Source organism: Fusarium phalaenopsidis (assembly GCF_050370095.1).
Source record: "Fusarium phalaenopsidis strain FUZ10S chromosome Unknown contig_32332, whole genome shotgun sequence".
Taxonomy (NCBI): Eukaryota; Fungi; Ascomycota; class Sordariomycetes; order Hypocreales; family Nectriaceae; genus Fusarium; species Fusarium phalaenopsidis.
Window position 1 is genome coordinate 2951121 of NW_028145391.1, and position 22029 is coordinate 2973149.

Sequence of the window (22029 nt, forward strand, 5' to 3'; positions counted from 1 at the left end):
TCTTGATTGTGAATATGTGCGTATTTCGTTGAGAATACGTGAGGGGGAGCTTGGGCCTGGTTATCGCCCGTTTGATATATCGTATGTGATCTCTAGACAGCTGGATGCTAATGGCCTGGCGTTTCTGTAGAATTTCCCCCTGACCATGACTCTCGGATAATGATTGATAACGCGCAAACCAGCTACCTAGGTAGAGAGATTATAGAGGCGGGGCCAGAAATATCAAGACAATTGTAAAAGCTAATTGTTGATTGTAGCTATCTAGTATTTTGTAGAAACTAGTATTCTAGCTTCTGACTGACTTGGTATTGTAAATCATCAAACAGCAAATCTCAACCATGATACATCACAGGTCATACATGTTACAAGCTCCCTGACTCCGCCCCCCTTCATAGACTCGCCGATCTCTTACCGGGTGCCTCACCCATTCTGCGCAATTCAACATCGCTCCCAGACTCGGTGTCATCTAGAAAACTCTCGCCGCCTCTCGCCGCCGGCTCCTGCGAAGTCTCGGCTGGTGCGTTACCAACCGCCGTCTCTACCATTTCCTCTGAGCGCTCAGAGCTGTGGGCGCCCCTGATCCACTCCCTCAGAGGTCTCCAGCTCGTCACGAAAAAGATGACGGCGTTCCAGAGTCCTTGGAGTGGCAAGACTGCAGCTGTGGCGACGTGGTACTCGTAGGGCGAGGTGCCGACGAGCCAGCTGTGGATGCGGTTCAAACTGCTCGGGATCCAAGTCACCAGCACACTAAGGGCGAAAAGGAAACTAGTACGCAGGTAGGCACGCTTGATGGGGTCCTCGACGACAAACTTGTTGACCGTCTTGTTGGTCGCCGAGGTGATGCGGCGGAGCGGGGACCTCTGGGGGTGGTGGTTGCCGGCCGGGGACGTGACGGTGGAGAAGTATTGGCTCGGAGCTGTCTGGATCGGAGGGGGGAGCTCGTCGAAGGAGACGTGAGGTGTTGATTGTTGCATATGTGCAGGTCTTGGTTCGTTGGGTAGGGCAGATGTAGATGCAGTTGAGTGGACGACCTGGACTTCGGTGACAATAGTTCCATAGAAGCAGTCTTGGGGCACCGAGAGGAAGTCGACGCGAGGCTTCAAGACTGTTAGAGAGTGTCAAAAAGGCTGGGAGGGATTGTCAAGTACCTGCTCATAGACGCCCGCCTCTCTGCTCTTGGATGCCGAGAAACTCTTGAGTTGGTTTCGAGAGTGAAAGACATGATATCCGACCAAGAAGTAAAAGACCAATGACCCGACAATACAGACCCAAATGAGCATATAGTAGGTGTATATGCGGATGTTTTCCCAGTCCTGATTGACCCAGCACCAGATCTAAACACAGTCAGTCGATGAGTGTTGAGGACGTACATCGAGTACTCACAGTTGCCTGACCGTACACAAGTCCTCGGCCCGGGCTTCTAACCAGCAGCAACGAGAGAGCGATTATGAAAGGGCCACCATAGCATATGAGGCAGTACAGCCACCACCATCTGCGAAAGGCATCGGGGCTGGTGCGAAAGAAGAAGACGAGGAAGACGTTGAAGGCCATGGCGAGGGACCACCACGGGTCAGACTGCATGAACCTATCAAGGTAAGTAAGGGATATCAATGTCGGCGAGGATAGGACTAACATGTGGAACAAGAAGCTCTGTGCCTGGCACAGCGGAGACGCAACACCCAGCTCGAGCCCGTCCATGGCGATGACGCTCGCGATACTAGCGCCGACATTGGCGATGCTCGCAAACACGATAAAGGTGTTTTGGACGTTGCGGACCCGAGGAACCAGAGCGTAGGCGATGAAGATGAGGACGACGGCGACCAGGCTGATGGAGCCTCCCATGCGCTCCATCAGAATCAGCGCCTGCGTCTGTCCCGCCGTCAGCGCCTCGGCGCGGCCGGAGACCAACTTGTGCGCCGCCTCCGGCATGGTTTGTATATCGTTTGAGTCTTTCCCAGAGGTATGTTGTTAGTGTATGTTGGTAGTGTTTATCAGTGCCTGCGAAAGGAAGAGAGAAGAAGAACCAAGACAGGAAGATGGAAAAGAGGAGGTAAAGCGCAGGTGTTCCCCCAAGCGAGCCCGTCGAGTAACTGTATCCTGCCGAGGAAAAGAGACGAAATGAGAGGGAGGTGTCTGTAGGCTGCCGACCGGATCTTGGGTCTCGGTGCGATACAAGGGGCACACAAAGGAACGAGCAGAGAGAGGTCGAGGTTGGCGAGGGGGAGCCGACGCCGTGACACCTTAGTGAGCTGCACGTAGCCGTTGGGAAAGAATCCTTGGAGAGAGGCCAGGGGAAGAAGCACGGCAAGTGGTCATTTTTATCTGGCTTTAGTTTCTTCTTCGTCTTGTCGCCGAGTCTTGGCTTGCCAGTGGCCGACACTTTTTCATCATTTGTCAGTGTCAAAGCCCACGATGCAGCTTCTGCCAGTGACAGCTAAAGAATATCTTTTTCCTCCCAATTATTGTGTACGCCAGGTTTAGAAACACTGACCTCGAGTATGCATAGCCTAACTGGCTGGCTTTGGTGGCTCTGAATAACGGTCTCGTCCTTCCCCCCTCTTCCCCCCAAGCCCTTAAACAACTAACATTAAAGGTATCAATTTTACACACTCCCATTTGAAGATCGGTAGGCTAATGTGTGTTAGAGGTCGGCTGCTACCGCGCTCCTGTTCATACGTTGGCATTCCAATGTACGGACGAGCAAACAAGATGCACCTCGACGAATACCGACTTGCATATTCCACCCTCGATCGTCTTGGCAAATCTGAAATAGTATACCACGCCCCAATCAGAGCCTGGCCCCCAAGAGCAAACATTGAGATGCTCCCGCAGCAGTCTCATATATCACATCCCATATCCTCGATAACTTGATCCCAAGCCCATTTGCTGCTGAAGCCCTGCCACGCCAAGAGGTTTGCTTTTGCGGTGAGGATGCAAGCTCCCGCGCTGAGAATAAGATGGCTGACAAGACCTGAGCTTAGATTCCTGCCCTGTTTGTATACTCTCTGTGGCTTTCATCCCTCACACACGAAACAAAGACCTCAACACTCAAGACGGCACAAGCAAATCCGGGGGCGGGCAGACGAGCCACCTCGTGGCCCTGTCTCAACGACCGTTACTATTTTCAGCCATGAACAACTCGGGGCTGCCATGTACGGTGTACTACACCCTCAGCTTCAGCAGGGAGGCGTCCGTCACGAGACCCCATGCTGCGTCTCCCCCCATTGTTTGCTCATGACACCTCCAGTTACTGGCCGACTTCAGCCCTGCAACTTGCAGCATGGCGTCTTCTAGCTCTTCTAGAAACTTGGATCGAGCTTTGAGGCCAACTTGTCACTTCAGACAGCACAGTCCGGCAGAGAAATTCTCACATGAGAGAAATATGCACGCAGCCGTCAAGCTGAAAACATGGCAGCATTGTAAGTTTTCAATTGGGCCCTTCAAGCCACTTCATAGTCTAGCGAGGGATCCCTGCTCACAGTATCAAAACAATTCCGTCTGTATACCTTACATGGATGGATGCCTTTCCGCATCAAATCTCCCCTCTTGCTAATTTATCATAAACCACCTTACAGTGTGTAAAGGAAATCGGGTCTCTTATCTCCCATCTCGTGGATCTCCTCCTCCGACTTGCCCTCGATCAGGTGGTCACGCTCACCGGCCAACCGCAGCCTGTTCTCCCGCGCAAGCATCAGGTACATGATGAGGCTGCCGCCAAAGACACCGGCAAACATGAAGCCCAGGATTGTGCCGTGGCCCTCATAGAAGCGAGGGGCGTGGATAAAGACGTTGCTGCTCACCACACCGTTCAGGTTGCCCCAGCCAATGACAAATCCAAGTGTGATGCCTCGCTTGTACACACCTTCCACGTTGTTGGCAACCCAACTGATGGTGATGGGGATGACAGGATAGATGCCCAGGGCACCCAGGAAGCATCCAGTGTACTGAACAGCCGGGTTGGTCGAAGCGATGAGCATGACGAAACCCGCAAGTCCAACAGGGGCAGCGCACAGGTTGAAGATGCCTCGCTTGTTGATTCGGTCAGAGTACATACCCACGCAGACGGTGACGATAGCAGCCAGGGCGTAGGGAGGCACACTAAGAAGCTGGTTCTTGATGACGGCCTTCTTGTCAGTGAAGGCCATGTTCTGAATGATGGTGGGCAGGAAGACGCTGAAAGAGTAGAGGGGCATCAGAGGACCCATGTAGATGAGCATGCCGCAGTAGGTCTTCCAGTCAGTGAGCGACTGCCAGAGGTACTTCATCTTAAACTCTTCGTTCTTGGCAGACGACTGCTGGTCAGAGGCAAGTCGGTAGATAACACGGCGTCGCTCCTCCTCGGTGAGAAAGGTGGCCTCAGTAGGGAAGTCGTGCACCATCCAGAATGAGGCGATACCGATGAGGATGGTGAGAAGGCCCTCGATGATGAAGATCCACGCCCAGCCAGCAATGCCAGAGATACCATCCATCTTCTGGATACCAGCAGCCAGGAGACCACCGAAGGAGCCAGCAAGAGCCGCAGCAGAGAAGAACCAGGCGGCACGGGCACCAAACTCGGAACGCTTGTACCAGCACGAGAGATAGTAGTTGATACCGGGGAACAGGCCAGCCTCAGTAAGACCAAGGAACCATCGAGCAGCCATGAGGCCGTCCCAGTTGTGAACGAAACCCATGCCCAGCATGGCACCGCCCCACAGAACCCTAAACCCAGAGTCAGTAAGATGCATTGCATAGGCGACGGACACAGTGTCAGCGCGGCTACTTACATGATGGCAGGGATGAAGATGGAGGGCTTGGACCACTTCAGGAGAACGTTGGCGAGGGGCTCAAAGACGGCATATGAGATGTAGAAGATGGTCAAGGTGGCGTTGAATTGCGAAGTACTCATGTCGATGTCGTCGAGGAGACCGGCGATTTTGGCATTTCCAATGTTGGTTCGGTCAAGGAAGCAAACGAGGTAGAGCAGGCAGAGCTATATCAAGTTAGTATGGATCATTAACTCTAATTCTGAAATCATACCCAAGGAACAAGCTTGACATCAATCTTTCGGAGCAGCTTCTTCTCCTGCAAATAGTCAGTATAAGCGACTTTGCCATGTATCGATGGTCACTCACAGCCTCCTTTCTCTCCTCCTCAGTCAGACCCGCATCAGGGTCGTTAACGAGATCGACCTCATGAGTCGAGGCCTTCTCGTCGAAGGGTTCTTTCCGATCAATATCGCTCATGGTGACAATATTCCTCAGATATATCGAGGTTGTATTTTAGAGAGACCAAGAGGCGAGGGGTAAAGAGAAGAAGGAGCCGCGCCAGGTGGTGACAGCCCAGGGGAAAAAACGTGGGAGGGAGGAAGTAATGGAGGACAAGGAAGCAGCAACCAGCCGAGAGGGACTATTTCGGCAATGAGAAGGAGCAGAGGAGAAGGAGGCTCCAGAGATCTCGTCAAAGATGCGAGACAAGAATGGATGAACCCCAGAAGCCGGGAGTGACGGTGCAACAACGGGGAGACTTTTGCTTGTCGAAGCGAGGCGAAGGGAAACGAGAATGAGATGATGGGGGATTGTTATAATGGGACAAGCAACAAGAGGAGGAGAAGCCTGTTCAAGGAGGCAGGCAAGCAGGCAACCAAGCAAGAGACTTGTGGATGATGATCTCTAAAAACCTGGGGCAAAAGAGGATCCCACAGCCGTTTAATAGTTAATTTAAATCTACTCTCATCTTGCCCCGAGCACACACGATGACCTCGCTCCTCACTCCCCCGTCTGGGGGAATGCAACCCCGAGGAGAAGGGAAGGAAAAAAAAAAATGAGGAGCAGACCATGGATGTGTGGGGATGCTGGCGCCCACGTTTTCTCGCCAAGGGCTGCCTCTCGGTGAGGAGACGTCTCTGTGCATACAGTATGGAGGAGTAGAGTAGCAGAGGACCCTCGTCTCCAATATGGATGGGATGCTATTCCATCCATCCGTCCGTCCGACAAGGCCCAGCCAACGAACCACGTTCAAGAAAGAGTCTTCACTCTTCCCCAGTCGGAGAGCAATAACTGGGGGGTACTCCCTGTCCTGTCCCGCAGGGGGGGCTTTCTTTTCCCCCAGTTCGTTCGTTGGCGGGGAGAGTCCACTGCGCAGCGAAAGAGATTTGCTGCTTCAGTCTCGGGGATCTGTCGATCTTGTCCCTTCTTGTGGGGTTTGGGGTCACGGTGCATGTTAGGCAAGGAGAGAACGGGGTACAGGGGACGGCCGGCCCTTGCAACCATGATCCTCCTGGGGGGCACGTTTTGGTGTATGTATGTCTTCCCTGGCGCAATACAATACAGCACGGTAGGATTCGTCTATGGGGCCCGGCAGATGGGTCATGTAACGCTAGACATGCCATGGGTTCGTTTTCCCTTCTTGGTTGTGCGGGCCACGCGAGATGGCGCTCCTCTGCCTGCTGTTGGGGGGTCGCCTTGTGCTTGTGCCATGTGTGAGCCGTGACAGCTCGGGGAGGGACCGAGAATGTCAGCCCGAAGCGAACGAATATGCTTCTTTTTTAGTTAGTCGACAATATTTGGAGGGTGCGGGCGGCTCCGTCATAGGCAGGTCTGACGGCCAACATGTTTCACGTAGGCGTTGGAGCTCTTGATTCTCTAGCTCGTCCTCTGTCTTTTTCAGTGTGGGCATGTCATTCCGACCCTGGCTTCGATCACAGTTTGAGCAACACGCTTGACAGATGGTGCATGGCATCCCCGGTCAAATGGTCTTACACGCTCTCTCGTACAAAGCCTCGTCCCTCTCAGTTGGTTTCCCTCCCACCCCTTCTTGTACCAAAAGAGCACGCGTCATGTCATTTCACGTCCTCTCAGGCCATGCTCCGCGCGGCACACAGACGCAAGGCAAACATGGCCTCCTGGAGAGATGCCGCAGAGTTGCCACACCTGTTTGCCGCCCTCCAGAACCTCGCGTGGTTTGCCGCCACCTCGATCAAGCCACTTGTCCCGCCCAACGGCCTTTGTCCTCCACTTGTGCTGGCCATGGTTCATCGTGGCCTACTCTCTGAGGCTCCAGGTACGTAGTAGGTTGCCATTAGACCCACATAGGTTTCTGTCAAGCCTGTATCCCCTCATCATCGGTCCCAGTTTTCCTCTCAAGAAAACAAGCGCAGCAGTAAGAGACCGGGATTCTTGCAGTCTACCGTCACATTGTAGCCCGCTCTCAAAGCTTACTCTAGGCCCTGCCACCCAAGATTTCTTGTTTCTCGCCCAGACGGCGGCTCGCCTCGCCCAGAGAAAAATATCCCGAAGACGTAACATGACGGTGTAATAGGCACCGATCGGACACGGGATAATACATACAGTAGCATGACTCGTCGTCGTTTTAGAGATGCGCCAAGGTCGCTAAACGGGGATCAAGAAACAAGCGGGCGTGGCCTTGGCTGTTCTTGGGTAGGGTAGTAGACGCGGTGGAGGTTGTCCGTGGCATATCCCAGCCCACTTACATACAGCGCATCCACTTGTCTCCATCCCCATACCTACCATTTAGAAGCTCCGGGGCCCCTGACAAATCAAGCCCAAGCCGGTATCATCTCGTACTGCATCCGACTCAAATCAAACTTAATCCAAAAGCCTATCCAAGCCTTTGCGTTGTCTGCAGAGCAAAGATGGAAAGGCAAACACCCGCGATGCCGCCTGGAGCGTCAGCCCGCAGAGACAAATTTGGAGTCGGTGGGAAACTGCAAACTAGTGCTGATAGCCGCAGGCGGCTAGGGAACCAGCATAACATGGCGTTAATTTCTAGAAGCTTGGCACGGCGAGGCGATCCGCGTCTCGCAGTCTGTCCGTAGCCACGCCGATGCCTTGCGTCTGCGTCTGGCCTGTATCACTTGGGGTAGCCAGAGAAAAGAGACAAGAACGGTTTGTTGAGAGGAGAAGGGATGAACGACGGGTGCGTACAGCTTGAGCTGAAAACAACAACATGCGGAACAACACATTAGTCGAATGCTATGGCTTACTCGACAGGCATCGAGATTGCTCTCAGACACTAAACATCAGCCGTCTCCTTCGCACTTTGTCCTCCGTCTCGAGGAAAAGGCTTCTATTATGCTGAGGGATTACTCTTAGTATGAAAAAGCCAAAAACATCTCATGTCATGCTCACGAACGAGAATGGTTCAACCCCCATCTTTTCCCCCGCAGTCGCCAGGGCTGGTGAGTCTCCTCCCCCGCGCGAGCGAGGGCCTTTCTCCGCAGATCCGTGTCTGCGATCTCCTCGCGAGCCAAGATGATCCAGATGGTGGGGAGAAGGGAGAACTGGGGGCTGGCTCCAAAAGGGCCTCTCTGTTCTCGGCGTCACTCTGGCATGTTTCCCCGCCTCCAGCCCAGATCCTGGCTCCTTTTGCAAAATGCTCTCCTCTCACTGGCCCGTTTCCCCTCTCCCCCATGTTGCCTAGATCCAGGGCCGAAAGATTGGAGTGGTCCGATGGTGCGGTGGAGGCGCGGAGGAGCAAGCCCGTCCCTCGGGGGAGCGCCAATCGCGGACGCGATCCACCGCCGGCGCCGGGGGACCTGGGCTCTTCACATCTTTCCTTCTCAGACTAGCATTCTCCTTCTCCAAGGAAGCCTTCTGCCTTCTGAGACACATCTAGCGTCCAACACGGAAGGCTGTAGATGAGCGCACCGATGCCCCGTGTCCAAACCCGGACGGTCCTTGCGGATGCAGCGCGCAGCCACACGGAGATCCGACGCCGTGCCTCTCTGCCACGGCTCCGGTTTCTCAGCCCTTCACCAAGCCTCTGGCCTATTGCCTCTCTCGTAGTCTTCCCCAAGATCCCAAGATCCAATGCCACATAGCCGCGGGACGGGGCTGCGGCTCCGCGTTCTTCCCCGCGGTCCCTACTTTTTTTCTTCAAGGTCGGGTCCATAGCATCTCAGATGGTGTCAGGGGGAGGGCCTTGCTGTTCGAGATCTTTGGGATGACGCCACTTTGTCGCTAGACTATTCCTTCTGAACCAACTGGGTGTGGCCTCAACTTGCACCCTGATGAGAGGCAATCTCAGGCTTGCCCATCGAGGCCTAACAGCTCATATCACGCGCCTGTGATGAAATGAAATGCAGCCCTCAAGCCACGAAAACTCGCAACACTCAACCCGAGCTATCAACACTGGTTCCCTATTTCGAATCTAGTTTCGGTGCTTACTCTCCAGCCTCGGCCGAGCCGAAATGGTTGTCTCTTCTTTCATGTGCTGCATCAGTTGTAATCACTCATTCGACATTGACGTCTTGGACGAGACCATCTTGGTCATGTCTGAGACTCCCACTTACACCCAAGCCTAGTCGTGAGAAGGGACAGTGCAACTCTGTATTCCACATTTGCAACCTCTGTGTTTCCGGGAAACTCCCTACCAGTGACTATTCCTCGACTCACGACTTAACTATCCCAGTGGAACCTAATACTCGAAGAAGTGGCCACCTCCAAGCACTTAACCTACGAGGGGGTTTGCTCACGGCAAGTTTCATCAACTACAACAGTGCAGCCCCGTGAATAACAAGAGTCTTTCCAGAATTTGCAACCTCCTGAACCGCCGAGTGTTCCACAGCCTGCAAGAGGCTACTAGCTCTCACGAGAAGTTCTAACAGTTGTCAGCCAGGACCCAAATCAAAACTCGTCTCTGACAACCTACCCTCATAGACCATGGTATAATGAACAGGCGGGTCATCGTCAGGTCCCGAGATAAGAGGCATTGTCTCTGACGCCGCAGGAATGACTCGGAAACGTATTCCAACATTGTCATGTCGACCTATCCAGACGATACTCTCAGAGCCCGTGCTCGACAAGTCCTGTTTGCTTGCCATCTCGGCCAGCCAGTTTCGAAAGATTCGCACGACGCCGTCGACGATATTAACATGGCTTATAAACAACCCACGCTTGGGTCCCTCCTTAACAAGGTTGGTAACGGTGCATAGCTGAGAAAACAGCTCGCCATCATCTAGATGAATATGCTGCGTCGCGGCATCATCTTCGGAATCCTCGGGAGCTTGCGCCTCAGTAAATCTCGCTCTGATCCTCCTTGGGCGACGATTCTCCTCTGCAAAGGTGGGCTTGAACGACGCATATAGGCGCTGCAGGTCACCCAACGCAGGCGCCTCCTCGCTGACGGTGGGCCCGTCACGCGTTACGGTGCCTTGATACTGGCAGGCTAGGTAAGGTGTATATAGCTGGTCGCTCGGATGGTAGCATTCCAGAATAAGCTTATTATCAGGGAGGGGAGCTGTTTGGAGGAGGCGATGGTGCAGCACGCGGGTGACTAGGGAATAGAAGCGGCGGTTTATGAGGGCGAGTGGGAGGAGTTCCTGGGAAGATAATGGGGAAAGGATTGAGATAAAGATCTAATCATAGTCAGTTAATGAACAGAGCATACAAGAGTATATAAGTTCTCACTTCATTTGGCAGGTTGTCGATGACGCTATCGTGGGAAGCCATAGTTGTCACCTTCAACCGGAGATAAGAGACGAGCGGAGAAGAAGTGGCGATGACAACAAGGGAGTAGGACAAGGGGCAAAGTATCACAGCTATCACTTAAATAAGATCCGATTACATCAATGCAATGTAATCAAGGATAGACGGGGTAATATGACAGGACTTGAAGGCAGAATAGTTGATGGTTGTTAACTATGTTTCTTTCAAGTTGTGAGCTTCGAGATAACGTCTTCAACGTCGTCAATTGAAAACGCGGGGGAGGGGCCATTGATTTAGTCAGCATCCGCAAGTCCGAATGACGAAACCTCCCTTGCTCTCTAAACAACCTCTATCGACTCTGAGAGCTAATCAAGGGGAGGGATTGTTTAATAGAGAGGTAGTTGATATTTTACGCGGTTGAGTAACTTAGCATCGGGTGTGAGATTGCCGTGAATTTATGACTATAGTCCACGCTTTTGTCATGAGGCATGGGCGAGTTGACCCAGTGGGATCATTGGCATGTTATCATTAAGAGGTGATATCTTGTTAGAAAGATACCACATCTGAGCAGGATATTCTATTAATGATTTTCTTAAGGAAATACTTACATTCTAAGAAGTATTGCCCGTTACTTAATTTTAGGGACAAGCCTAGATATCTGGGGAAAAGATAACTAGGGTGCCAAATAAGTGCAACGATAGGGTCACAAGAACACAAGAAATCCCTGAATCTTTCAATCACAGTCATGGACAGGATAAAACCTTTATGAAACATGTATTGTTTCTATTATCCCTTGACCTCTTTTATCTAGAGCGGTGATTTTGGTATGACGCTATTCTAATGTGCAACAATACCTCCTTCTAAGATGATTCTCCCAAACGCCTGCGCCAAACTCATTCGTGTCGTCGTAAGAAAGTAAAGTCTATCCTGATGATACCCCGCTACTGCTTCTGGTCCTTGTTTCGCGCATCTCGTACCGCGGCATCCACTGCGTCAACAAGATCGATGTGGAAGAATGGCCTGTCAACACCAAAGATGGCTGCCATGGATTGAGGTTGGTGGGACTCGGCGTGCACATGTGTGTTCTTGGTCATCATGGAAAGCTCGTCTGATGAGTTCGATGGCTGCTTAGACTCGGAACAATCCGATGAGCTCGAAGTGTCTGTGGGTGCCTCGATATCAGCTGGTCGAGGAGTATCACCAGGCAATTGAACGTCCTTGTCCATCAGTGTGGCTGCGATAGAGTATGAGGGCACCCAACTTCCGAGTGCCCCCTGGTTCTTAGAAGAAGGATATCCGAAACCGGCGCTGGCGAGAGCACGACGAGTCCAGCGGTTGTTGACATTTGCAAAGTGCCATTCCACAGCGTCGGGCGAGGCATACCGATCAAGAGAGTTGCGGAGATCCATAAGGCCCTGGATGCAGGTTATGTCGAGGTTGTTTACAGCAGAAAAGTCCAGAACAATAGCGCGGAGGAAAGGGAGGTCGTCGCCATTCTTCTTCTGTCCCTTAGGGCCAGGGTCGTTCCAGAGGCGATCGGATTCCTTCTCGAAGTGCTCCTCAGAGGTACGCTTGGTGTTCTCCATGACGTGAGTAACTAGAGTGTCGACGTGATAGGCCTGGTTGGTGTAGTTGTATCCTTCGCTAAATCGGTAAATGAAAACACCTGGGTAAGGTGACTCGACATCGATGTCGGGGTTTGAGGCATCCTTGTGGTCGAGGGGCAGGAACACATCCCGACCGGATTCGTCATGAAGAAGAGTGGCATGGCTTGATCGTCGGCTCAGGGTATGTTGGTTGCCGTGGTTGACCATGCGATGAGCTCGCGCACGACCGAGAAACTTGCCTCGTGTGCGGGCAAGGCGGAAGAGGAGGAGGGCAATAGAAAGGCCAATGCCGACGTAGATGGAGATCTCAAGAGACTTAAAGACTGCTAGGATGACGCCAATAACCCAGATAAGCAGCTCAGGGGGCGAGAGTTGCCAGTACTTGTAGAGGTTCTTGGGAGGTGCCAAGAGGTTACAAACGGCGTGAATGATCAAGCCGGCAAGAGCAGCCTTGGGGATATAGTAGAAGACCACTGTCAGGGCATAGAGCGCCAAAACAAGAACCAATGCGCTGAAGAGACCTGCCAGAGGTGTTCTCACGCCAGCCTTGGAGAGGACAGCTGAAGCTCCGAAGGAGCCTGTGCACACGTAACCTCCCATGAAAGGGCTGAACAGATTGGCAGCGCCCAGGGCCACGATCTCTTGCGAAGGGCTGACGGTGTAGTCGTATAGTCGGCCCATCGACTTGGCAATGGCGATGTGCTCAATAACCAAAATGATAGCAACGGCAGGCAATTGAGGCATGACAAGCTTAAGCAGCTCAGTGTCGGGTGAGGGCAGGTTGGCCTTCTTAAATCCTGTCTGTATGTAAGCTTGATGTCTTTGACAAGTTTTCATGGTGCATACCTGGGTCGATCTTGCCAACGATCCGGAACTTGCTCTCCTCAAAAGGAACACCGCGATGCACGAGGAAGCTGACGAGAGTGAAGAGAAGCATGACAAAAGTCATTCGAAGAGACGAGATGTAGGACCAGACGCGCTTCTTTTGAGGGTGGCGACGCTCCATGAAAGCGCAGATATCTCGGATAGCGAACAGGAGGACGATCGAGGAGAAGCCAATAGCAGCGTCAAGCTTTGTATCGGGCAAGGCCTTGAGGGTGTTGATGATGACCTTATAAGGGGACTCGCGAGTGTTGATCTCCGAAAGGCCAAGAAGAACGGGTACTTGTGTCGACATGATGGTGATGCTAGCACCAGTGATGAAGGCCGAGATGGGGATATAGGGGATGAACTCGATGATCCAACCAAGACGGAACAGACCGAAGAACAGAAGAACTGCACCAGACATCAAGCTCAAAGCATGAGCGACTTCTTCGTTGGAGTATTTTCCGGGGCTGGCGCTGTCGACGTGGCTGATGACTTGGCCGACGAGAAGGGAGCCGACGGCTGTTGTCTGGGATGTGTTAGTGCTGAAGGGTTGAGTTAAGATATGGTACATACACCGATGACAATATCCTTTGAAGTTCCAAATAGCCAGTATAAAACAGCACCGGTGAATGATGTGTAAAGGCCATATGCGGGTGTGAGCTGGGCGAGAAGGGCGTAGGCCAGAGCCTGGGGGACAACAACTAGGCCGATAGTGATGCCTACATAGTTTAGAACAGTGCCAGGATTTAACTGGATGCGCTCAACCTACCAGCAGTAACATCACCTAGTAGCCAGCTGAGGCAATATCTCGGAACCCATGAAGCCGATGGGAAGAGTCCCTGGAAATATCGATGAACACCGTCTCGAGAGGGGGCAAGCTCCTTGAAGAATTCGGATATCGTTGGCTCCTGTTCTAGGAAGAGGTCGGCGGGTGTGATGGTATCTCTCGCACGTTGATCGAGGTCCTGAGGCATGCGGGAGTATCGTTCGTTGATGTCAATGCCGAGGACCGTCTCGGTGACGAAGTGTGAAGCCGTTTTGGACGCCATGATGCAAGTCTCAACGGCCTAGCCTAAACGGTGATGTGTGGAAAAACCTTGTGAACAAAGGAGGAATTCTAGAGAGAGACAAGCGAGACGGGATCCCCAGGATATATACGAGGTGCCCCGGCCGCCGGGCGGCTCAGGAAGGAACCAACAAGCCGGCAGACGGTAAAGTTATCAGGGCGGGAGACGGCGAAGACGGGAGTGGAGTCAGTCCACAGAAACAAGGCTCGCCGGGGTAGAGTCCATGATAGGGCCGTGGAGAGATCAGTGTAGCAGAATGGCCTGGCTAACGACGGGAGTCGGCCGAAGCGGCCTCTGACGGGTTGTAGAGGCCCCCCGAAGGGGACATCTGGTTGGACAGCAGGGAAGAGCGGTCTCCAGGTCCCCCCGATCGAGATTTGGCATATTGGTGGGCGCATCTGGGTAAGGGGAAAAAAAAAGTTCTTATCCCCCCATGTGATAGCCGGCCTGTTCACGGAACTCGGGCTCTCGGCCGGGCATGTTGGAGCTGCCATGGACCCACCGTGGCCCCACCAGTCGCCGACCTGCCGTGCCTGTCTCCCGCTGGAATTCTACCCCGACGTGCCCGGCCCGAAAGCCGCCCCGCTCCCGACCGGCCGGTTGATCTGCAGTCAGGCCCTGCAACCCTAATCTTTGCATGGGGAAGACCGGTAAACGTATGACTTTAATCATGCTTACTTACAAGGATAAAAACTTTGCTGGGTGCCCGACGAGGTCGTACATGGGACTGTTCTAATATCGGCTCGGAAGTCGCTGGAGGCAACAACTCCATGACCTGACACAGCACCAGATGTTTTGGACCAGTCGGAACGGATCTGCACCTTTGATCTTGGCAGACCGACATAACCTTTAAGAGGTGCCGCCGAGAACCATTCGGTTACCAGACCGCTCTCTTCTCCTCCCTTTATCAACTTCTGACAATCCGATACACGGATCATCATGCTTGTCCCCTATTCCGGATCTCGGCTCCAGTTCAGCGAAGGACCGTTGCACCCACATTTTAAGACTAATTCTTATCTGCGTCACTGATTCAAGACCGATGATGTATTGAGATTGTCATGAAATGAAGAACAAATCAGGTAAAAGAACGACAGGAGTTGGCCTCCTTGAATCCCAACCTGAGAACATGCGTCTGCACTTGGAAACAAACCCGAGAAATCCAACGCTCATTCTTGTAAAACCGCCTTCCTGATGTGTTCTCCCATCTTATCCATCTGCCTCCCTGCATCCATCATGTTAAAGTGGTGAACTCCCTCTAGAACTTCCACCGTGATGCGACTTCTCCCCAGCAAAGATGCCCAGCCGTCGGCGGAAAAGTCAGTCCGGTCGTTGAGCAGCCAGATCATCTCGCGTGGATCGTTAGGTCGGATCTCGGGCCTGGGGCCGTCTGGATCACTGCAGACGCCGTCCTTTGCATACAGCATCAAGGTCTTGGGGGCCTCGCCTGAGCCCTTGGGCCACGGGACTGGCTCGTAGTCGTCGAGCATGCTGATAAAGGCATCAAAGTGCGGGCGCAACCACTTGGGAACGTTGCCCCCAGAGCCAAAGATGCCGAGCTGCTGGAAAAAGTCGTACATGCGCGCCGGCGGGTTCTGCAACCCGATTGGGTTCGGCGAGTCGATGAGTATCAGGTTCTCGACCTTGTCCCCCGCGGCCACGAGCTGCCTGGCCGCCTCGAAGGCGCAGATACCCCCCGCACTCCATCCGCCGAGGTTGTACGGCCCCTTTGGCTGTCGGCGCCGGATTTCGGTCAGGTACTTGGCCGAGAGTTGGACAAGGGTGCATCCAGACCGTGCCATGTCCTGGGGAGTTGTGCGCCAGGGACAGTTGAGTCCGTAGACGGCCACCCTCGGGTCAATGCGAGCGAGAGTAGCATATGACGATGCGGAACCCGAGCCGTCTGGGAACATGAAAACAGTTGAAGTGGCGGAGCTGGCGGACCCCTGAAGCAAGATGGAAGTCGCGTGAGGTGCATCACGAACCACTGGATCACTCGTAGTCGGAGAAGGCAGGGGTTCAGGGGCTGTAACTCGTGTTGGTTTGGTATCCAACCCTAAGGCCGTAGCAATGGCTTTCTCGACTTCCAAAATAGTCTCGTTGTCTGCAAAAAGAGAGGATGGGAGTTCAACTTCGAATATCTCACTCAACCTGCCCATCGTTGTCAAGGCCAGGAGTGAGTCGACGCCAATCTCATCCAGTCGAGTGGAAGGTGCAAGATCTTGTAACCTGATGCCTGTTTCTTCAGATATTGTGGAGCGGAGAATGTGAACATGGTCCAAAGCCTCGGGCTCTGAAGCTAGGGAAGTGTCTGGTGTTGATGTGCCCGACTTCTCCTCATCGCTCACGTCGGTGACTGTCGATGATGGTGCAGCATCGGATCCATGTACCTGCTGAAGGTCTCGCACTGAAGGACATTCGGCGAAGATGGTAGAAGGAAGGTCTAGATTCAACTCATCGCGCATACGACCCGTAATCGTGAGTGACAGGAGCGAGTCGAGACCGAGTTCCGCAAACTCTGTATCAGGCTTGAGATCGCCGATGCTAACGCCGACCTCTTCTGAAATGATGCCCAGTATCCCCGACCAGACTCCACTAGAAGCAGATGTGGCGGACTGTGAAGGTATTGAAGACGGGAAGAGCTTCTTTTCCACCAACTTTGGAGTTGGGACAGCTTGTGTCGTACTCCTGGATGCTGCTACTTGCCTCTGACTTGACTTGGACATCGGCCTCAGACCATCCAGAGCTCGACGTGGAACCCCCAAGAACTAACATGGTTAGAAAATACCCTAGACGAGAGCCAATTTGACATACCTGAATCTGCTCTATCACGGCAACAATCTCATCCCCATCAAAGATGTAAGTATCACCCGCATACAGCGTGCCCTCACGAAGCTGCATCCTGTTGTAACTGTGATACGTCTTTCCAGGTTGAAATCTCGAGATGCACTTAAAGCCATCCCATCCATGGTTGATGAATACTTCAGCCTTTGGCTGAGGGCTTTCGTTGCCGTTCATGATGAAGCCGGCAACTCCGCCAAGACTGTCCATCCACTTTGGGTTAAAGTAGAAGCCTTGGTCATCCACTTCAAACTTGACTGTTGAAACAGCCTCGAGATCCTCACTGTTGAGGATCACTTCTCTCATGCCTTGGTAGTCAGGGTCGTATTCCACAATGTTGGCAAATAACCTGTAGACGATAGCTCGCTTCATTCGATGAGCCTCGCCATGCTCCACAGACTTTCGAAGAGCCTCGATCCTGCTCTGAATGAGATATGAGTTTCTCTTCCACTCACTGATCCAGATCTTGGCAGCGGAAATATTGACGGTGCAGGTGGCATGGTCCACGGTCTTTACCCCTTTGTCGTTGACGCTGTATATGGAAAACTTGATTGAGCTGGTAGACCATGTTGCTACTGCTGATACCCTGAATAGTTGGGAACTGAGATCTGGGTTGAGGACGAGGGACTTTTGTATCTGCATTCTAGTGACATCCATCCCTGTGCTCTCAGCCGACAGGGATCGCTTCTCCATCATGTAGTTGGTGAGTTGCATAGCAATATCACCCCAGAGTGACTAGTACCTAGTTAGTATAATGAATTCGACTGACTTCGTAAGGGTTTGGCTTACAGAAGGACATAATTGTGCACCATTGACCCGATGCCCCGTAAAGACGGACACGAGCTTCGGGTCATGAACATCCGACTCGACCAGAATTGACGAAGATTCGCCGCCGTGTTCCTCCCTGATGACTCTCTGGAGAGAAGGGGAGATGTACTTGATAGGCTTTGGGGCATCTGAGACCACAGTTGTAGGTTGTGCACCCTCGCCCTTGGTGAGACAAAAGTCGTTCCGATACATGATCCAGTAGTTCTTAAGGTCCCAGCTGTACCTCGGCAGCTCAAGCACGCGATTGAACTTTTCAAAGCCTCGGTGGTACTCGTTCCAGTCGATTTGAATACCGGCCAGATGAAGCTGTTCAAGGGTTGTAGATAGAACCTTCCATGTGTCTGTGTCTTTTCGCAGTGTCGATGCAGTTTTGGAACTGCTGTCCAGGGTCCCCTTGATCATGCCGGAACACGCTGGATGGGGGCCAATCTCTAACCAGATGGTCTTTTCGCTGCATAGTCCACTGTTTGTGGCTGCTTCCAATGCGGCCTGGAAGTTGACTGTGTGACGGCATGCCTTGGCAAGGTACGCGCCATTCAGAACACCCTCCTTGGAGATGACCTCTGATTGTAGGGGGGGAGACATATGGAATAGAGGGGGGGGGTAGAACCTCACTGCCTGTGCTTTTGACTCAAACTCTTTTAAGATAGGTTCGACTTGCGCTGAGTGGAAAGCGAAGGGTACATTGAGTTGTGTCGTAGTTAGCCCGTTGGTCTTGAAGACCTGGGCTAACTGACTGATCTCTTCAACCTCGGCGCTCACAACCACTCCAGTAGGTTGATTCAGACACGCAATTTCAGCCTTGAAGTTTTCAATCAGAGGTCTGATGACATCCACTGATGCCTTGACGGCCAGCATCGAATGGGTGCCAGGTTTGCAATGCCATGTAAGTAACCTCGCCCGTGTACCCACCAAGAAGATGGTGTCACTGGCGGATAAGACATTGGCTGCAAATAGAGCGGCATATTCGCCCAGACTGTGTCCAATGACGAGGCTCGGCTTCACACCCCAAGACATCCACAGTCTTGAGAGGGCCATCTGGAGGCAGGTGATGGCGAGCTGAGAGACAACCGGGTCAGGCGACTCGGTGGCTTGCAGCCCGTGGACGACATCAAGGAAACTGGGGAAGCCTTGTCGAATCGCCATTTTTTCGAACCGTGTCATGTCTTCTCGGAAGGAGGACACGTGAAGGTAGAGGTCTCTTCCCAGTCCGACGTAGAAGGACCCTTGCCCCGTAAACATGAATGCCACATTGGGAACCCTGGCGACTGGTGGGATTGGCTTTGGATCTAGATTATCAATCTTTGAACTCAAAGACTGAGTGATCGAGGCTACGTCGGAGCCAATAGCAGTGATGCGATACCCATGATGCATCCGCCTTGCAGTAGTTGTGTATGCAAGACTGGAGACCGAGACATGCCTCGACGTCTCCAGATGAGAAATGAGCGCCTCAATGTTTCTCCTGAGAGACTTGGCCGTCTTTGAAGAAACAGCCACAAGATGAAAACCTCGGGGGTCGGTCTGCAGATCTCTTGGCAGAGGTGCATCCTCGAGCAGCACAGCTGTGTTACCACCAGCTGCACTAAAGTTGTTCAAGAAGGCCAGCCTCTTCCCGCACGGGGCGTCGTCCCTAAGCCATGGGGTAGGTCTAGACGCGATGTTTACGTTGCGGTCCTTTAGGTCGAGGGGGTAGTTGTGGTTGATCTTGGTTTTGATACCGCAGTGTGGGGGGATCTCGTTGTGCTTCATCATCATGAGCACCTTGATTAGTGACGAGACTCCAGAAGCAGATTCAGCGTGCCCGATGTTTGCCTTTGCTGAGCCGAGATATAAGGGGTGACGAGGCATGCGTTGATGCCCCGGAACAAAAACGGAGAGCACCGAGTTCATTTCTGTGGCGTCTCCGGCCTGGGTACCCGTACCGTGCATTTCGACATAGCTGACGTCAAGAGGGTTCACCCCAGCGTGCCGTATGATGCGCTTGAAGACAGATGTCTGATCACCTTCGTGGGGACGAGTGATGCTGTCTGTCTGGCCACAGTGGTTGGTGGTTGCCCCTGAGATGATGCCGAAGATGGGGTCATTGTCCATCTTGGCGTCTTCGAGGCGCTTGAGAATGACAGATCCGACGGCATCTGCTCGACAGTAACCACTGGCTCCGTCGTCAAAAGCATTGCAGTTGCCTCAAAGAGATCAGTATCACTACTTCATAGCAAATTGATAGCTCCACTCACCTGTTGTCGACAAGAAATGTCCTCGGTCAAGTCCCACGAAGTTGTCGGGGTTAGTGAGGACATTGGTACCGCCAGCAACTGCGGTGTCACACTCTCCCCTCCAAAGGTATGCACAAGCCGTTTGAATAGCAGCGAAACTGGACGAGCAGGCAGTATCCATGCTGAGACTTGGACCTGAGAACCTGAAGAAGTAACTGATACGTCCTGGAACAAAGGCACGGTTGCCTCCAGGGATGAAGTAGGTATCAACATCTTGTCCGCTATTGACTTCTCTCCAGTCGTCACTCGTTGTTCCAAAGAAGCAGCCAATACGGTCTTGCTGTGTAGATGGTGTCCTGTTGGGGACCATGCCGGCCATTTCCATTGCCTCGTAGACCGTTGTAATGGCCAATCGCTGCGCTGGGTCCGTATTCTCGGCTTCACGAGGTGAAATGTTGAAGAATCGTGCATCGAAGAGTCCTGGCTCCTCGATCCAGCATCCATACTTGACGCGACTGGTGTTCTTGGCCTTTCCTGTGGGATCGTAATGTGTTTTCCAGTTGAAGCGATCCTCTGGAACCTCGCGATGGACATCCTTGCCAGCTCTCAACAGCTCCCAGAATGCTTCGTTGGAAGAAGAGTCGGGGAAGCGGCCGGAGTAACCGATTATAGCAATCTTTGAATCTGAAAAGTGGCCATGGGTTGAGTGTGACCTGCTAACCTCAGGAACCTGTTCAACCTCGACGTTGAGATTGGCGCGGCTGAGAGCCGTGGAGAGAAGTTGACAGGCATTGCTGGAAAAGGGAAGGATACTGCAGCTTTCGCAACCAGTCTTTTGAAGCCGCTCTATCGTCCCTTCCAGGATTGTGTCCCACCTGACTTGGTTGATAAGAGTGTCCTTAATCACGGCCGTGATTGTGCTCCTGTAGCCATCTTTTGCGGTCAAGTCTCCGGTGGAAGCCGAAATAAGTGGGAAAAACGAGAGGTTATTGCAAGACACATCCTTGGCAATCTCTCCGAGAGCAGATTCATCAAATAGATGTGGAGCATGGTATGGTGAGTGAATGGGAAGTTCGTGTGCTTTGAGTTGCTGACTTGTGATGAACCCCTGAAGCACTCTTGGTGGGCCACTCAAGGTGATGTTGTTGGGTGCTGTAGCACTGATATAAGGTCTCCAAAGCTCGAGTAGATTCTAAGTACGTTAGTTACTCTTTGAATTAGTGGAGGATAGGCAGGGACTTACTTCCGATGCTCCCCATCGATCCAGCTTCGCCTGAACCTCCTTCTCCTCCCCTGGAATGACAACTGACCAACTCCTCCAATGCTCCTCGTTGTTGCCAACTGTGTCGTTCTTGATGCTGAATGAATGAAGCGCTGTTCTAAATGCAATAATGACTGTTTCGCTGGCTATGTTGACCAGCTCTGAGAGAGATGATGATGAACCAACTGCCGCTGCAGAGAATGCCCCAGCACAAATGCCAAGACAATAGGCCTCATCAGGCGACGGATACTGACGTCCATTGCGACCGTAGTAACTATACTTGTTAGTTATGAGGTCTATGGAATTGTGTCAGTCACTCACTTTATGAACTGCCCTATCTGACAGATTGGGAGAAGGCAAAACCTCAGGACTGGCGTGCCTTCTGTTCCACCAAGCTTCGAAACCAAGTCTATTAGGGTGGTGAACCGAGGGAATAGACTTTGCTGCTGTGTAGTTAAAAGCCCAATCTCATCTCTGATCTTGGCTCCGGCTTGTTCAAAAAAGGAGGTGAGCAAGGGGTTGTCGTGGACGTGCAGAAGTGCTTGGAGCTGTCCCTCAAAAGGGACAGATAGATCTCCAAACAGGAGTGTTTTGCAGTTTTTCATGTTGAAACTCTGCTGTAGAGTGTTGAATGATGAGATCTCAAGCATTCAAGCGCCCGATACCTGTACTATATGGTTCTCTGCCTCTGAGTCCTTGGCCTTGCCTCGGCCAGCCCAGCCGCCACCACCCAACCGTCGGCTTGCGAAAGGGCCTCAGACCTGGCTAGACGCATCTAATCTCACTGAGAATGAGCATCACATGGCCTTCGGGACAGCCAGGCAGCGCTATGCACTCAGCTCGAGATGTAAGCGCCAGAGCGGCTTGTGTATTGACATTTCGGAACCGTTGGGAAGGGCGGTCCTCGGCGTCCGACTCGCC

General features: G+C 52.7%; 5 protein-coding genes across 5 annotated transcripts; all 5 read right to left on the reverse strand.

Annotated features, from left to right (window-relative positions):
• Nucleotides 1-389: 389 nt before the first annotated feature.
• Nucleotides 390-1929, reverse strand: LRP88_13901 (uncharacterized protein; the record flags this gene model as incomplete). Its single annotated transcript, XM_083250257.1, has 4 exons — nt 390-1097; nt 1149-1334; nt 1384-1585; nt 1634-1929. The coding sequence occupies 4 exons, from the start codon at nt 1927-1929 to the stop codon at nt 390-392; spliced, it is 1392 nt and encodes a 463-aa protein (XP_083094591.1).
• Nucleotides 1930-3569: 1640 nt separating this feature from the next.
• On the reverse strand, nt 3570-5225 carry LRP88_13902 (major facilitator superfamily domain-containing protein; the record flags this gene model as incomplete). Its single annotated transcript, XM_083250258.1, has 4 exons — nt 3570-4701; nt 4767-4972; nt 5020-5064; nt 5115-5225. 4 exons carry the CDS (start codon nt 5223-5225, stop codon nt 3570-3572), a joined length of 1494 nt encoding a protein of 497 aa, XP_083094592.1.
• Nucleotides 5226-9490: 4265 nt separating this feature from the next.
• On the reverse strand, nt 9491-10451 carry LRP88_13903 (uncharacterized protein; the record flags this gene model as incomplete). The annotated part of the gene is made up of 3 exons (XM_083250259.1): nt 9491-9600; nt 9652-10357; nt 10410-10451. 3 exons carry the CDS (start codon nt 10449-10451, stop codon nt 9491-9493), a joined length of 858 nt encoding a protein of 285 aa, XP_083094593.1.
• Nucleotides 10452-11368: 917 nt separating this feature from the next.
• On the reverse strand, nt 11369-13950 carry LRP88_13904 (SLC26/SulP family anion transporter; the record flags this gene model as incomplete). Its single annotated transcript, XM_083250260.1, has 4 exons — nt 11369-12831; nt 12881-13427; nt 13475-13620; nt 13671-13950. The coding sequence occupies 4 exons, from the start codon at nt 13948-13950 to the stop codon at nt 11369-11371; spliced, it is 2436 nt and encodes an 811-aa protein (XP_083094594.1).
• A 1184-nt stretch (nt 13951-15134) lies between these two features.
• On the reverse strand, nt 15135-21713 carry LRP88_13905 (polyketide synthase; the record flags this gene model as incomplete). The annotated part of the gene is made up of 6 exons (XM_083250261.1): nt 15135-16622; nt 16780-17541; nt 17596-19817; nt 19869-21039; nt 21091-21382; nt 21430-21713. 6 exons carry the CDS (start codon nt 21711-21713, stop codon nt 15135-15137), a joined length of 6219 nt encoding a protein of 2072 aa, XP_083094595.1.
• Nucleotides 21714-22029: the final 316 nt, after the last annotated feature.